The 18472-nt window shown below is 38.7% G+C and overlaps 1 protein-coding gene across 1 annotated transcript in view; it reads left to right on the top strand.

The window, feature by feature from the left end:
* The window catches only part of LOC144468807 (uncharacterized), a 282158-nt gene that overhangs the window by 13024 nt on the left and 250662 nt on the right, over positions 1–18472 (top strand). Inside the window, exon 2 of the mRNA XM_078178538.1 lies at positions 4083–4576. Within this exon, the coding sequence (XP_078034664.1) occupies positions 4339–4576 (238 nt within the window). The 5' untranslated portion in view covers positions 4083–4338. The remainder of the gene's footprint in view (positions 1–4082; positions 4577–18472) is intronic.

Below are 18472 nucleotides of genomic sequence, written 5' to 3' on the forward strand. Positions count from 1 at the left end.
AAATAAATTCTGCAAATAAATTGTGGAAATAAATTGTGGAAATTTAGTGGTCGGAATTCGTTCGGGCAAAAGTGAACATTCACGAGTGGGCTCGGTGGTATTAAAACGTTTTAAATACCGGATATAAATATAATACTAGATAAAATATTATATAATGTTAAAACATAATTAATTGAAAGTAACATCTACAATTTTCTAACGTCACTAATGATTTACATTTCACCTCCCCATTTTTACTACAACTCCACAAAATTCACATTTAACAAACTAATACACGATTATTAAATAAATAAATATCCCAAGTATAATTGACAAGAACAAAAATTGAAATTCACCTGTGCAATTAGAACGCGATAGTTAAATCGACCGCTGCTCGCGTTATCGTTCAAAGGGGGATGATTTTTAGGGTGAATAAAATAATCGAGAAAATTGTTGTAGGCGTTTGTTTGTTGTTTCGTCGAAGAGGAAGCCAAACGGAGGGAAAATTAGAATTCTAGCGCGGCAGTGTTTCGAACGCTGTCACTGGGACAGGCAAAGAATACTAGAACCGGTTGTTTACCGGATCAGAAACGTCGCTGAGCTAGTTTTATTGATGCCGGTGTCCGACCAGCGGATGTTCCAACACGAGCGCGCGCGCGAAATTCGCTGACTGCGAAACAGATCAGGCCGACAACGGCCCCGGCCAGATGAAAAAGAGAATGGAAAGCCGCCGTGTGAATTTGTTTTAAATGGCCAGCAGCGCTAACGATCGCGGCCGACCACTTCATGACTGACATATGCGCGATAGATTCCGTGCGATTCTTATGGAGGGTCGATTCCAGTTGCTTCGTCGCGCCGTATTATGCGTTCGGAACGTTTGACATAGTTGGTAACACTCAATATAATTAATGGAAATGATTTAGTAAATTTACTTGATATATTTTGTAATTATCGTTAATGGACCACGGATTTTTATGAATAATGAAAATTGTATTAAGTATAATAAATTGGAGTCAATAAATATAGTACTAAGGATTTAATAATTTAGTAACATATAATAATAATATAATATATATCATCATTACGTATATAATTGTGACTTGATTTTTATGAAAAATAAAAATTGTCCACGTTAATTCCAACAAATCGGGGTCGAATAAAAAGTTATTTCGTCTGGAAATAATATTAAAAAATTTGTTATAGTATGACACTATTTTAAAACTCTGTAAATGTTATTATTCCATATATTACACACACAGCTTTTTCAGAAATACATAAAATCCTAGTCGTTACACGTCCGCTTCAATTTTTTTTAAAATCTTCCACCTAAAATTTATTATATCATCAGATTAAAATCACGTTAAATTTGCATAACGTAAACTATAGATCTTTAATTCACTTTTCCGATAAAACAAAGTCAATTTAAATAAAATAGTCGAGCTCCGCTCTCTTCCCCCTTACAATCTTCGCCTAATTGTCTTTAATACATCAAAGACCGTCGTATACTTTCGTTCGTTATAATTTTATGCAACAGAACGAGGGGGGGAATTAAATATTCGAAAAAATTTAATAAATCAGTTAGCATATTCCCAGTCAGAGTTCGCCATTCCTGTTGCAGTTTCACGGTGGCAGGAGACGCAATTTATATCCATCAGACTTGTATCTGATAAAAGAGGGGGGGGGAGAGCGGAATACAAGTTTCCTGTTAACTTTAAATTGCAAATTTCGATTGTGCTTCGGAATTCGTTATAAAACTTGCCCCCTGGCGCGCGACCGTTAAAAAGTTGGACACGAGTTTTAATAATGCGAACGAGTTACTTCGCTCGAATTAGAAGTTCCATCTGTTAGGCACAGCCTCATCAATATCTTCGATATCACTTGGTGGTTATCCTTTTCTTGGGAATACCAAGCTGTCGATTCTAGCGATGCGCCAATCGCTTCGGTGTCTTCTTCAGATGTTATTCGATCGACAATGTATCGTGTAGTTTAAAAATGGCGAAAATTTTTGATAAAAATATAATTGAGCAACCTCAAGATCACTTGTCAGTTTCACCCTATCAACCTTTATTCTGGTTGAAATTAATTTTTCTTGAATAATCAATGATATATAATACGCAATATTAAGAAGCAAAAACAAAATTTATTTAAGAGAACGCGAAAGTGAACAAATTAAATAAATAGTTTTGGTGGTTGAAATTAAATATACGATCGCAAAGAATTAATTACCAATTAAAATTTTTAAAAATTTCAACTCAAATAACAATATACACTAAAAGACTATATCAACAAGAACTTAATAAATAATTTTTCTATCTACCTTTATAACTATTTACTTTTATAACAGAGAAAACAGATTTTGGTTTTAGTTTGAGGAAAAGAATAATATTAGCGTTTAGTAGATTACGCGCGAGATCTTCGTTGTTATAGCGAACGGGTTAAAGAAGCCGTCGCTCGATAAGTCGTCAAGGCGGCAGGATTTTAGGCGAGTTTAGCATTAGCTATTTATGTGGGAGTGGAACTGTTATTCCGGCGCGAGAATCCGTGAGATTCCGAATCTCGAGGAGAGAGGCTCATTGCGAATTAAACCGTGACGCCACGCGACGGACACGAGAATTCCCGAGCGGGGCTCGATAAAGTCAAACTCCGACGGCTTATCGCGGCCAGATTATACCGCTTTCATCGAACAATGACGACGACATCGCCCGGCTACTGACAAATCGTCACGGGTCCATGGTGTACTTTATGTTCACGTGAAAATCGAGACTGCGAGGAACTATCGAAACGTATTATATTACGATCGTGCTAATGGACTACTTCCTTGAGTACCGATTAATATTTTATTTAAAATAACAAATACTTAATACAGTAGAGAGTAAGAAAATTTTTTATTTCAGTAAAAAGCTTTCGAATTATATTTAACTCTAGAGTAGCGAAAATTAATCACGAAAATTGAAAGAAATTTGAGGTAATTGATTAAAGAAATTTCAACTAGAAAGATAAAATTTATTAATTAATTAATAGCTTCAATCATTTGTATACTAGAAATTTTGCTATCATTCAATTTATGCCAATAGAGTATAATAAAAGTGAATTTTAAAGATTAGTGAAAGATCAAGAGAATTTAAGAACAATGTTTTCTAAAACATAACCTCACTAAGGGAATAAATAAGTTTCTACCTGTTCTGCGAATTAAAATTAAGATAAAGGTTAGAATACAATATTTTAGATTTCTAATAATTAAGATAGAGTATTTTATATCCTAAAATTCTGTATTGCATTTGTCCTATTTTTAAGCGAAAGCAATTTATCCTTGCGATACGGTCTAACGAAGAGCGAAGTATAAAAATATCGAAATCTCGGTTATCTAAAAATCGCGATATGTTGAAAGAAACGTAGCTGGAAACTTGCGGACGATCTTATGCATACGCAAATATTTAAACTACCATAGGACATAAGCCGTGGATAGCATTATGCATTCCGGGTCCCCGAGCAATACGAAACACAGAAAAATAATGAATCGTTGTTTAGTATTATATAATGCATTATGAGACTTGGTATTTGCATTGTGGCGTTAAACGACTAAACGTTTGGTTTAGAAATAAATCGAGAAATAAAATATAATCATTGTGCATGTGTTAATTAGGAATTATTTTTAACCTGAAATATCAGGAATTTCAATAATATTAAAAATATCTATGAAATTCTAAACGCAGAAATTCATTATAAATTAAGACTAAATAGAACTGTAATAGTAATAAGGATAGTAATAATTATATATAAATATATAAATAAATGTAATGTTTTAAGGAATTGTCTATCATGCAATTATTATTGGTACTATTCTTCAAGTATTATATTAGATTACTGCAAATATTATTACTGTTATTCTTCAATTATTGTATTCTATTATTACAATTATTATTTCTATTATTCTCCAGTGATTATATTATATTATTACAATTATTATTACTACCATTCTCCAATTATTATATTATATTACTGCAATTACTATTACTATTATTCTCCAATTAGCATATTTACATTATTGCAATTACTTCATCACTATAATTCTTTTAACACTCGTTTCCCTCTCTTTGCTTCAGGATGGACAATCGTGGACGTCCCGGCTCCAAGGACCCTTAGTCACGGATATAATTCCAAGTGCAATCAGTGGTCCGCGGAATCGGAGGACAGTGGTGCGCTGAACGTTATTGCGACAGGGTGTTACGATATGTGTCGCAGTTCAAGGGAAGTGTTCAGCCGTAACGAAATGCCGGGGATGTTGGATTCGTCGAGGTGATTCCTCTTGGGCTGGGAATGTCATCCTGAAGGAAGAGCGAGGTATCACAGAGACGAAAGATGTGTTGCTCGGGTGGCCCTGGTGGCATCAGATTGACCAGGTGCGGTGTCGTTTGCGGGATCGCGGCGCTGGCCGCCCTAAGCACGGCTCTTTTAGGCCCCGCATGGCTCCACACCGAGGAGAAGTTGAATCTTCCCTATCTACCGCGTAGTTACGCGAACGTCGTGAGCGTGCGGTTCAAGCTGGGCCTCTTCAGGGTCTGCCCGAATATCGTCAAGCCAGCGAATCTTACAGCTCGTGAGTACCTCTTTCAATTTTTGTTAGTTAATTCTCTTCTAAAATATTGTCTTGTAAAAAGACCGCGAGTCTTTATAAATTTATTGCCTTTATTAATTTATCATTATGAAACATATATCTAACCCTAATTTAATACTTTGTCAGAGTATTGAAACTTGTTACAAGAAATGATCGTCAGGAATCTGACTTGTTATTGTAGGACAAGGGGTTAAATTAAAAATGAATTTATTTAAGCATTCTAAGGAATTTGAATGATTTAAGTATTTAAGCATTTATTTGTTAGAATAATCACTCGCTGAAATAATTATCGAATAACAGATTAGTCCGTCACATTAATCATTGTCAGATTTCTTGCCATAATTGTATTAATTGCCATCAGAGTACTTGTTAAAAAGTATTAATTCGTCAGGATATTTATTATAAAGTATTAATCACTTAGGATATTTATTACATAATATTTTGGGTAAATAGTACGTAACATACATCTATCAAAGTACATACTACATAACAATCGACCATCAATATACTAAATAAAGGTATCAAACTGGCCGAGAATTTTTCTGTCATCTGCAATGCAGTCGACAGTCATCGAATGACGTTTCTTCGCGAGGCATCTTACGAGGCCGCATTACGATTGGACAATAAACTCCAATTCGCTGTGTAATCTGTCATTAAACAGAAAAAAAAGAGGCGGGACTTAAAAGTAAATCCTTCGTCGCCGTGGCAACGGCGTGCTCCTCTTTTTTTTACGCGCAGCGCTTAAACCTTTCCATTGTTCCCTTAAGGAACAAAGAGTCATGGCGAAGAGTCAGATAAGAAGGGGAAGAAGAAAACTGTTAGGATTACAAGGCTATCTGTATTCATTAAACTCTTATCTTCTCTACTTAGGCCCTGCTAATTAAATAGTCGGGCGAAATTAATACGCGATACTGTCTTTATCACCTTCGCTCTTTCCTCCCAACCACCCCCCGCGGAACACCACCCCCCACTATCTTGCTAGCTGGTCTCTAGACGGAAATAAGCTCGAACTTTCTCCTTTATTTTCACGGAAAGTTTTTCGTATAAAGTTTAAGCAGAAAACCTTTATCCGGGGGGGGGGGGGGGGGGGGGGCGCTCCGAGATCCTCAATCACGTTCGCTCCTACTCTAGGGTCTACCCCTCTCAAAATCTCTCCGGCCATCAGCGGGAAGCTGCGAAGAACCATCGCGAAACCCGAATCCAACCGAAAAGAGGACTGCGCGATTCTACTCGTCGGAACGGGACAATGATCCAAATCCGACCGGCGAACCAATCGGAATTTATCCGGTCGCGTCTCGTGGGAAGAAATTAGACTATTGTTACGTAGACCATCATTTGTTACTCGGAATAACTGTATAGAAATATAGTTGAACGAGTGACATTATTTATCATTTTTAACAGTGTTTTCTATATTTTTTTTAGTTAGCTTTAATTTTTCTACGCAAGATATCTTTTTTTGATATATTTTATTTTATTGTATATAGTTTTGTGTATAGTATATTGCGATGGAGAGTTAGTTATACTCTTTTATAATGTTATTATGTGGGGCAGTTATAATTGTTTTTTATGAGATATTATGGTTTTAGACAAAATATTTTCTCTGAATTAAAAATGAAAAATAGTTACACTGGTTTACATTTTTAACACAACACTAGAACATTACTTTATATACTTTTAATATACTTTAACATTTAATCACACCACTGAGGGTCAAATAATCAACTTCACTATACTTCTTTTATAATTATAAAAACCGTAAAGCTTTTTGCATTACAAATTATCGATTATATTTTTTTAATCTGACGCGCATTACTATAAAAATTGTCAAAAATTTATATAAACTCAATCTTATAATTTTTATAAACCTACACAAGTCAGCCAATTTTAGACCTCGGTAATGTTAACATAACCTCGCCGCTCGATGATCATTCATATTTTCCAATCTAGATCAAAAGATCGGACAGTTGGCAGTAACCGAGAAAAATGCCTGAAAACTCCTCTAGTTCCAAGACAAAACACGAGCAATGTTTCTGGTCTCGCGAACGAAAACTTTCGTAACCGGACCGGAAACCCGACCGACCGGTCACGGATTTAATCTCGAAACAGACGCGCCGAACTATTCGACCGCGCGCGCGCGCCAGTTCGGAAAAACACGACCGGTATTATTAATCCGTGCCGGTAAATGATCCGCGGAGCGCGCGTGTTACCGGTGACCGCCGTTGATGGCTAGCAGCAGCCAACCCCGGCAAAGTCAATATCCCAGCGGGGGTTAATATCGGACCGAGATCCTCGGTTGATCTTGCAGTTAAACAGAATTTCATCTCAGAACTTTCCCCCGGCGGCGAGAGTTCAACACTCCGACAAATATAGAAAACAGCGGGCTCGGCGCGAGTCTTCGATGGGCGCCGCTTTGCCCCGCTTCGCTCCGCTTTACTCCGCTTTACTCCGCTTTGCTCCGCTTTACTCAGCTTTAGTTCGCTTTGCTCCGCTTCGCTTTACCTCGCTTCGCTCTTTTCCACTTTACTCCTCTTTGCTCCGTTTCCCTCTTTTCCGCTTTACTCCGCTCCGCTCCGTGCCCTCTTCACTCCGTTCCGTTTTCCTCCGTTTTCCTTCGCTCCGTTCCGCTCGGCGCAAACTTCGCTCGAATCCGACAAACTCCGACGCCGGACCAAGGAGAAGATGGTACCTAGCTTTATCCGGAGACTTCGAAATTTTCTGTTAGTTTCGCGGGTCCTTCTTCTTATTCACCGAGATTGCCGGTGCACGCGTTCCGAGAAGTTCTCGAGTACGCGCACGCGTGTGCTCGGCCGGCCGGCCCCGGCCTTCCGCTTCCGCCCATTCGAGACCGGCGGGCGGTCTCTCTCGCGAGCAAGACGGACGAAAATCTCGCAGGACGAGGAGGAGACGGGCGAACGGCGTACGCGACAGGCGAAGGATTTTCAGGAACGACATGGAGCGAACGTAAAAACAAATGACAGTGGCTGTAAAGCGGGACCGAGGAAAGCTCGGTTCCGTGGGTGGGGCCGGCTGTGTGGGGTGGGGAGGCTCGGGCGAGGGGGAACGGTTACAAGGGTGGTTGCAACCACCCGGACGATGACAATTTCTTTTTATTTCCCTCGCTCGCTCTCGCCCTCGCTTCTCCGGCTCCCCCCCCCCCCCCCCCCCTTTCTACTTTTATTTCTTCCACTGGTCGCTTCTCTACGTGTTCTCCTCGTTCCCCGTGTTCTTCCCGCGTACCTCTCTCACCCCTTTCTCTTTCTCGTTTTTTGTTTATCCCGCGCGACCCTCCGCACGTTGCTTTCTCGAGACTCCCCCCCTGCGGCTTATTCTCCTGAAATCCTTGTGTTCCTTTAATGCCACCAGCGAGTAGGCTTGATCTGCCGCGACGTAACCGGCTGCCGTATACACGGTGTCCTAAAAATTTGTCACGTTCTTCGCTGGAAGGAATTCTGTGGCTTTTAAATGTCCTTTTTTATTGACGAAGATTGTCTGCGCAATTTTCTTGGCTGTTAATCCTTGACTGTCGGACTGTTTTTGCAGTTATTAATTTATGACGTTCGTGAAAATTTTTAGCTTTGTTTAACAATTTTATGAAGTTTATTTCTGTATAATATTTATGTCGTTTCTAGTGTGATAACTATTTATTTAATCACTTGACAAATTAAGTGATGATTTAAATATACTGTATTAAGACGTCCTGGTAATATTAGCTCAAGGGTTGAAACCCTCAATAAGACTGCCAATTGTAGTTATATAAATAATTTTACAGGGTTAATAGCTTCACTGATAATAGATGGTTATTTTTTATTTATTTCGCGGCAATTTGTAAAGGGACGTGTGCAATGTAAAATGACATAAAAGAATTAACTTTACAGATATAGGTAACGCTAGAATTATGAAACACTACACGTAACTAATACACATTATTTCGTTAATATTGTAAAATTGGATTTATTCCTATCAATATATACTCGAAAAATATGATTTATTAAAAGTTCCTAATATAAAAGGAAAATAAGAAGCAGATCATACTAATACATCCTATATAAGTTCCACTGTCAAAAGCATTTTTATTCTGATTGAACTTCACTATTATGTTAGTGTAATTACACTTCTCTACACTTATAAATATAGAAATAGACATAAAGTATTCAATATCTATTAACAAATATTAAAAGGTATACCTAAACTTACCTAAAGTAACAATATACATAATTAAAACATACCTTACCACAGCTAATATCTATTATCACTGCAAGAAGTAGAAAAACCTAGCAATAGTCAGACACACGTCCTAAAATCGTAGAACTAAAACATACCTTACCACAGCTAATATCTATGATCACTACAGGAAGTAGAAAAACCTAGCACCAGTCAGACACACTCTCTAAAATCGTAGAATTAATCTGTCGATTAAATATTCAAAAATATTTCGCTGCAAATATTGTCCGACACTGTTAGCGGAATGGTTTTCCACGTTCTATTTCACGGGTCGCCGTGTCGCCGGTAATTAAGAAAAAGAAGCATCGATGGAGAAGGGGGGCCGCGTAACTTTCTGATTTAGAAGTTCATAATTCAACTAGCGAACTTTAATATACAAACTTCTTAAGTTCCTACGAATACCGTAAAGCTATTATTCACGCGATACTTAATAGCCAACAGACGCCGCGTCGGTCGGTCGGTCGGGACGGTGCCGTGCGTGAAGGGCCGGGAGCACTGTGTAACGCCGCTGATGAGTTTACAGGCGCTTCTAATTAACAACCAATTACCGGGCTTCGTCGCGGACCGAGTAGGGGCGGCGGTTAAGTTCGTTGCCGGACCCCCCCGGGTTCTTTTTATTCGAGCCGACGGCCGACGAAAAATCTGCCGGCGGTTTTTCAACAGTTTCGCGCGATTAATTTCCCTTATACGATCCGCGATCGTTCGACGGCAGATGGGGAGGGGGGGGGGGGGGGGGGGTGGGCGAAGATAAATCCGACGCGGCGCGCCGCGGGGAATCCATTGTGGCTCGTTAAAAATGGAAATTACCGGCATTTTAAAAAGCTGATCCCGCAGCCCGCGCGGAAACGAGAGCAATCGGCCCGGAAAAAGTTGGCCGGAACAAGGCCGTGGGAGCGAGCACGGTCTTCCGCAGGATCCGTCGACGGCTAACGAGTCCTTATTATCCTCGTCATCGGCCCGTTTTCGTTTCTACCGTCGCCGGGAGTCGCCGCGACCGGGATACACGTACACACACACATAGGGCATACACAATTGGATACCGACGCGACAAACCACGCGGCTCCCCGATGACGGCGCCACGACGCTGACTAATGACCGGCATTAAGCGAAAACGTTCGAGAGATCCCTGCGAAATCACGCGGCGTATCCCTTTTTATGGCGGACCACGCGGAGACCTATTCTACTTGCTGTAGCCACTACAACGCTCTGGGATTGATAAAGAATTTTTGCAAAGTGAACGAGATATATTTGTAATTGTCTTGATATCAGAGAATTAAAGATGAAGATATGAAAACTTAAATAAAATTATAAAAATCGAAATAACTAAAATTGAACCTTTTTCTAGATAGATATTTTGCACCTTTATGGTAGAATTTATGAATTATGAATTCTGCGAACAATTTGAAGGCTCTCATGAAACTTTTCCAACTGTGATGAAATAATTACGTTAACTAAGTTCGTATAAAATATACAGTTACCAAAAACATTTATAAAACACGTTTTAGAATAAAGTAATTTACATATACTTCAATGGATCATATTAAATAATATCACAAAGGTACACGAACTATTTTTTTAGATGCGTAAACCATAACTTCAAAAATGAGTGTTCTGTCTTTTAATCAAATTAATGATATGTTCGCTAATTACTCAACGATCCATACTAATATTACATGTCAAGTGCAGCATTGCGAAATCTTTTTTTTTCGGTTCGGTCTCTGAAGCAATTTAATATATAATACAAGCAGCAGTGCGTAATCTCGACTGTAGGTCCGCGCCCGCGCCAACATCAATCGGCTGCAGCGGCTTGCTGAGTGACAGGTCTGCAAGTGATTAAACAGCTAATTGACCGATTGTCATGGTTTCGTGTCAACTAACACGTTAATAGTCTTTAAAGCGAAACGTGTCACGCACAAGGCGTAATGCATATATACCGTGTACAGTACTCGATATTTTACATTTGATAACCGCATGCTCTTGCGCTATACGTCGTGCGCTTTATTTGAAATTATTTTGCAAGTTCGCGCGCCGTTTATCGCTCGCTTTGTTCATATATAGCTGGCAGAGATTTATTTGTTCAGATTTTAACATTCATTTTTCGCCAATCATAATTTTATTAGGACATAGAAAATATAAAAATATTGAAGAAGTAATTGATGTAATAGAATTTGATATTTTAATTTTAATTTGATTAAATGAAATAATTTTAGGAAATTCTTTTGGCGATTAGTGTTGGTAATCAAAGTGTCAACGAATCAATTTTTAGAGGTTTTATTTTTAATATTTTATTTTACTTTGATGTAGAAGGATCTTTCAATAATATTGACGATAGAAATATCAGTACGATCATTATATTAATATCATTATAATAAAAATCAAGAAATCAAATACAATATTGTAACAAAATTAGAAATAGTTAAAGACGTGGTTACATTACTTTAAATTTATTCTAATTATCAAAAGAGGAATAATAAAAATTAGTTAACGAAGTGTTTGCAGAAAATTCTTTTCTATTATTTTTGATATACTGCTCTTATTAAATGAGGAAATTCATTTTGCTACAACTTCTCTTTTCTACAGTTAAAATAATATTTTACTTTGTGTAACCTTGCCAAATCTAAACTTTTCACTTCTCGTTCCAATACGGCGATTGTTCACGCGCCAGTCGTTAATCGATCGTTTAATTGTATCGCTCTCGGTTCTCGTGTATCGAAAATCGTGCTCGTCGTCATCGCGACGAAACCGAGTACAGGAGGTCTCAATGAATTCCGCCGTAGCCAGGAGAACGAAATGAAATTTTAAGGAACGTGGAAAACCGGAGGCGAGTCCGCTGATCTAACACAATTGCACGCGAAAACCGACGGCCACCGAAAAACAACAGAAAGGATCGAGCAATTTTCTACGTGAACGGTTAACGATTAGTTCCCGAAGGACGTGTGGTTTCCTTGGCAGCTGTTTCCAGACACGGCAACCTGAACGGTCGCTGACTACATCCTCGAGGACCAGCCACCATACAAGCCGTATCCGATACCGTGACACAATCCGACAAGCGGAAGTGATTCTTTATGGAAAAATATATACCACTTGCAAAATCATGCGCGAACGTTTCTTGCATCTCACGAAAGCGTTCTGTTTGATCTCGAACCCTTACGCAAACAGAACGTGTGAATGGAAGTGCACGGTTTCTATCGAGCACGGATCGATTGTTAAATAATTTCATTTTTATTTGAAAATTTTCATTTGATTTATTTATGAATAAATTAGTCGATATATTTTCTTATTTCTTAAGTAATTCGAAAAGTAATTTGAGGCTTTTACAAGAAAATAAAAATTAATATTACAGACAACAATATCATAAAGTTTACAACTATATTTAACAATATTTTAAATTTAATTGATTAAAATTGATAATATTTTAAAGTAGAGAATCGCACCCTGATCCAATATATTCACGAGCAAAATTAATGTCAATGTTTGAACCGCTGCAACTTCATTAAAAAATATTGTGTGGAAATATGTCTTTGCTTATTTTTAAGAGGAAAGTCTGCTCTTTTTGACCCTTGTTTCAGTTTTATTGTGTGACGCTTTTCTGCGCGAATGCGAGACGAAGTAGAGGCAGTTTTATTTCACAAAAGTCCTCCAACTTCAAACGTCTGCGAAAAGTTTAAGAAAATTTTTTCGGGTTTCTGTCTGTAATAAGATTAAACCAGGAGGTTTCCCCTTTACGACAACCATCTTGAAGTTCGTGTACGATGTTTCGTTTCTGAGTTATCGTATTTTGAATGGAAACTGTGCCGCCGGCATTCGTATGGCTGTAGTAGTTTCACCAAGAGTCTATTGCATAAAAGTTCTGTGGATCTTCTGTGTGTATTTATTATTAGTTAGATATTTTAGCTATTTTTGTAGTCTATTTTTGTAGTCTATTTTATTCTCTATTTTTTACTCTATTTTATACTCTATTTTATTGTACACATTATAATATTTATTAACAAAAGACGACGTTACTATATCTACCCTCAGAAAAGCAATATAACTTCGAGAGATCATTATCTAATAAATAAATAATTAATATATCAGAGTCAAAGTTATGTTAAAATATATAAAATCGTGTACTTCCACCTCTTTGCCTTATCACCTCCTGGCTTTATAGAAAAATCGATATCTTCACATAGTTTCTTGGATTATCAAAATTAGGTATCACGAATTATCCTTCTCCAGTTCTGCACAATTTACATTCCAACCGCGATAACTCAGGATTAAAAATTCGTACGCGAACAGTTACACGGTCGTCGCAAATGTGAAACCTCCTGTGTCAATCTAATTACAGCAAGAAACCCGAAAAAAATTGATTAAACTCCGTGGCAGGCGTTTCAAGTTGGAGAATTTTCGTGATATAAAAGTACCGCCTCCCCTCCCCTCACTTTTCCGCCACGCATTCGAGTTAAAAAGCACCTCGAAATAAAATTGGGACAAGGGTGAAAATGTAGAGACTTTCCACTGTGAAATGAGGAAAGATTCGTCCGAGTACGATTTTTTAACGTAATTACAGCGGCTCCGACATTGGCGATTTTTCCATTAAAATCACTTGATCCCTTAATTGTGTTTATATGCAGACTGTGGATTTTATGCATTTATAACAATACTGAATAAGTCAAGTAAGGAATTGCGAAGACGTTAGAAGAATTTATGGATGTTATTAATATCTTAGTGGCGGATGACGTATATGCACGTCATAATGAAATGGACATTTCATGTCTTATAATAAATATTTTTCTTGTCGTAAATTAGAATGCTTCGAGGAACATTTTTATAAAATTCGTGAAAAATTAATCTTAAAAATAGATCGGCGTAACTAAGTGGTTTAAAAAATTACTTATTACAATTGAATTAAATTACTAATAATTATATTACTAAATTACTAAAAATTAAATTACTGAAGTAATAATAATTAAATTACTTATTACAATTATTAAAAGTGGAAAGCCACTTTCATCTAATTTACGTTATTTCCATAATTACCTTCGACAACTTTTAACTTTCATTTTGCATAAAAATTTTCAAGCGTATTTCCTTTCCAACAAGGTCCAAGATCGATCTATTTTTCCAACCCCTTATTTCACAAGAAAATATCGCAACACGCAAATCGTCCGGTCGCAAAATATTTCGCGCGCGAGCATTATCCACGCATTAAAAATCGTTCGCCTCGCCACCGGTGGACGGTGCAGCGTGTGTACGATATCGAGTGGGTCCGCTGGAACAAAAAGATTGACAAACGACGTCTCGATATTATAAAGCAATTGATGGATGATTCGATAGAGGACGTCGGACGGCGAAGGTGGCACCTTTTTACGTCCTCGCAAATTTACTTTCGCCCTCTCCCTGCCCCCGGTGCCCGTCGACGACCCGTCCCGGCCATCCTTTTTCCTCATTTTCGCCCGTCAGCCCTTCTTTTATCGGCCGCCCTTTCCCTCCGCCGCGTATCGCGCGACCCCGCGCCCACCCTGATAAGTCGCCCCCTCCAATGAAGACAAATCGTCCGCGTCCCGCAGTTTTACGAACGGTAATTAATTGTCGAGAACGTAACGAGCCTCTCCGTTTTACCGGGGGCCCGGGCTCTCGATACACGGCCCCCTCCCCCCGCTCCCCAACCCCACCCCGATATACGATGAACGCGAGCCGCCGGCCACTCTGATTTAAGGCTGCTGCCACTTTCATCTGCTATTTTCCGTTACGATGGAACGATGGCTGTGCCACGGCGTTCGCAATACCACGGTGATACATGTTTAACGCGACGACTAACGCGTCGACCGTGTTACAGACCGATTAATATCACGGATCTCGAGATTAATTTTTACGATTATTCAAGCGGCTCCGTTGGATCCGTTGGACGCAAGAATCCGCGTGCCTTTGGTATTGTTCAAACAATAGGGTGAGGAGGGTGCGATGGGAATTAATATAGTAAGTATGGAGCACTAGGTATAGTGAATATAGAATTTTAAGAATAGTTAATGTAGGAGAGTAGAAATAGTCGATATAAAAAGCTAGGAATACTAAATATATAACTCTAAAAATAATAAATACAAAACACCGAAAAAAAAAATATAAAACACTAGAAATACTAACCATAAAATACTCTAAATAGTAACTACAGTCCATCAGAACTACCAACTGACGACATACCAATAAAATAAAACTGCCAGAAAATTTTCTCCAAGAAAGCATCATATAAATACAATTTAATCTTAGCATTCCGTAGAAATATCGCATCGCATCCGAACCGCAATGATTATCATCGTTCCCAGCCATGTTTCCGTGCAGCCAGCGAAAACCCAACATTTTAGGATCGATAAATAGGAGTCATGAACGGCGCCGGGGTTGCTTTACAGCCCGATACATAATATCGGAGGGGTTGGGCCATACGCGTTTATTTCAGTTGGCGTGGGATTAACAATAAAGCGGCGGTGCGCGCGGGGAATTTTTCGCGTTAACGCTCGGACCCGGCAAAAAGTTTATAAGGCGAGAGGATTACGGCTTCCGCCAAGATATTTCACACTGTTTTCGTAGCAGGAGGAGGAGGAGGAGGAGGACGCGCAGGAGGAGGAGGAGTTCTCGCGCGCGGCGCGCGCAAATTGACGATGTTAAGTGAATGAAACTCGAAATTTCCGAGTTCCCTGACACCGGCGCGGAGAAGAAGATCTCCGGGCATACACGCGGGCCGGGCACTCGTCTCTCCTCCGCCACTTCAGCGCCGAGTTATCGTTCCGTATAAGTCATTAAAAACAAGCCGGAAACACTTTGAGACGCGGACGGGAAGAGCGAGCGTGTCGCGCTCGCGTCTGGCATAGCATAAATGTTTTCAGTGACTCCGTTAATCACGATGGTGTGCCGTTAATTGCGTTACGGGTTCTCGTCCGGCACGGTCGAATCGATTGACGTTAATTGTCGCGTAAATTAAGACTAACGTTAATTGTATTTCTGAACCGACCGAACAATAGGGCCTATCCTTTTGTCCGCCATTCATTGTTTTCGCAGCTCGACGAGCAACCCCCGTCGCGTTAATTGCTGCCTATGTTGTTAATTTCTGTTCATCTCGTACCTGCCCTCCGTCTTCGCTTTGCTCTTTTTACCGGTCGCTTCCGGTCACGACGCGGATGATCTTGATTTTGCTTCCTGCACCAGTTTCGCCATCGTGAGATGTTTTTAGCGACGCTGTGGGGACAAAACAGCTCTGATTTAAATTTATAGTATAGTTAAATTTATCTACAATATTTTAGTCGACGATAAATTCCTTCATTTTCTTAATTTTCCTTATTTTCCTGTATAATTTAATATTATCTGTTTTATTTACAATAATATTTGGTTAGATGAAATGCAAGGCAGTGAGTACATTTAAAAGGCGATAAAATACTGTATAATTTCCAAGCAGTTAAAATTATTAATCGGAGAAATAAATGTCTAGGTTCTGAATCTTATAATTAATACAGATAATTTTTGTGTTATATATATCGTGTTCGGTATAGGCAAAATAAAAATTCCTTTCGTTAATTCTAAGTAATATAGGCTAAATGAAAATGTCTTTCCTTCTTTAATCAATTCTTATAAATTCTAGTTTTATTTTATTTATTTCATCATAAATTGAATCAAACTTTCAATAAATAATCCATCACTATAATAATCACCACTTTACTTATATAACAACTATTAGTTTTCTTTTCATATGTCACATACTTCTCGTTCACTTTTCCCGACCATCTCCACCATGGAACAAATAATTGAATGAAACTGTCTAATAACGACGAGAGCCAGACTGACGGAATCTAATCGAACTAGAATGATTTTTCCCACAGCCAATTCCTCCAGATGTCATTATTTTCTCGCGGTACCGTGTACCGATAAGAATTTCAAAGAGGCGGGGGGAGGAGGCAGTCTGGAAAATTGTGCGCAGTTCAATTTCATTCCCTGGTCGGCACTCTGAGCTCTTCTTATCTACCTTCCCCCTCCCTCCCTCCCTTTGGACCTCGCTCCCCGGTTCGAACCTTATCCCAGGGTGAAGCGGAGTGGCTAAGTCGGAAAGAAGGTTGGGGATTCACCTATGTCTTCTTGGCGGGCCACCGCGAGCGCGCCGGTTAACACGAGGATTATTCTGTACGGTATTTACGGTATGCGAGCCGGGGACCGCTAATACCATCGCGACGAACATTAACATAACATTAGCCGTTTGCATTAATCCGGAATATATCAGGCTGCAACGACGGCGGAAGGAGGGGGAGGAGGTGGTGGTGGTTGAGCGACTTGAACCCGGCGGAACGGAAGCTCAAAAACGAAACCGCCGAGGAGCCAGCGTCGGCTATGAAGGATGAAGTCGAGCGCGACTATGGGGAAACATTTATCCGCGGGGAAGATTACAGTGCTCTGCACACCTACTCCACGATAATACGCTCCTCTCTCCCTCGGCTGCGCGCGCGCGCGCTGCGAATTGTGTGTAATGTTTTTTCATCCTGCATGCGGGATAACGCTACTCGGCGAGGAACAATGATTTTTCAGTTTTTTGGTTCCTTTTGGTGGATCGTTTACGGTCGTTTTTAAGAATTGATTCGTCGATCTTTATGAAAAATTAAAGTTGTCGAATTTATATAATGAAATTTCATCTTTAGGCAAAATAAAAGTTGTCTAATTTATATATAGAATTATATATATTTCTCCTTTCAGTAATTTTAATAAATTGGAAAAGAGAGGTATTTTATTTAACTATTTTTATCATAAATATATAAAATTCGCAATTTAATAACAAGCAACGCTGATTTTCTTGCACTATTGCACCACATTCGATCATATAAGGTGAAAACGATGGTTTCGCCTGCATATCTTTAAAGCACATGTATAAAAATCAATTTTAACCTAGAAACATCGTTGTTCAGTTCAGTTCAGTAATTGTTTTATCAATAAAAGATAACTAATAAATAGAAGGTGCTCTTGATGAGTATTGTACGCTTTCGAAGCATCCAATGAACCTATTTGACAAATCTTAAGCAATTCTAATCTCACGTGACTCCAGATTTCGGTAATAAGTAATTCTGCGTAGACTTTCAGTTCGATTCAATCGAATTCTAATTGATGAACGCGTCTAACTAGTCGCGAATGATTCCACTTGTAGGTGCTCTCCAGATTTCAATGTAAATGTTGATGGAACTCCGCCCGAGCTCTGCCAAGGTCCACTTACAATTAGCAATGCGCACTAATTAGCAACTGACCAGGCCGGAGAACTCTGTGCATGTTTACATTCTGATCTTATTTGTTTTCATATCACAAATTCAACTTAATTAAGACGGGCCTTGCGAATCTATTAATAACGAGATATATAATTCTTTTAAAATTCTTTTAAAATGATAAAGAAAATAATACGGAAAATAATGAAGTTACATAATAGAACAGAGAAGCTTCATATATATAGCTTCAATAAAAAAAAGAAGTGGAGAAGAAGTGTAATAAAATAATAAACTGAGATACGAAAGAGAAATGAGATGAAATTGATATAAAATAATAAGATTTACGTAATAAATTATATAACTTAGATATATAAATTTGCTTTACTCTATACAGTGTCTCAGTTTCATAGATATATTTATAAGGTCTTCATTCAATAAATTTGTTTCATTA

Source organism: Augochlora pura, chromosome 4, assembly GCF_028453695.1.
Source record: "Augochlora pura isolate Apur16 chromosome 4, APUR_v2.2.1, whole genome shotgun sequence".
Lineage (NCBI taxonomy): Eukaryota > Metazoa > Arthropoda > Insecta > Hymenoptera > Halictidae > Augochlora > Augochlora pura.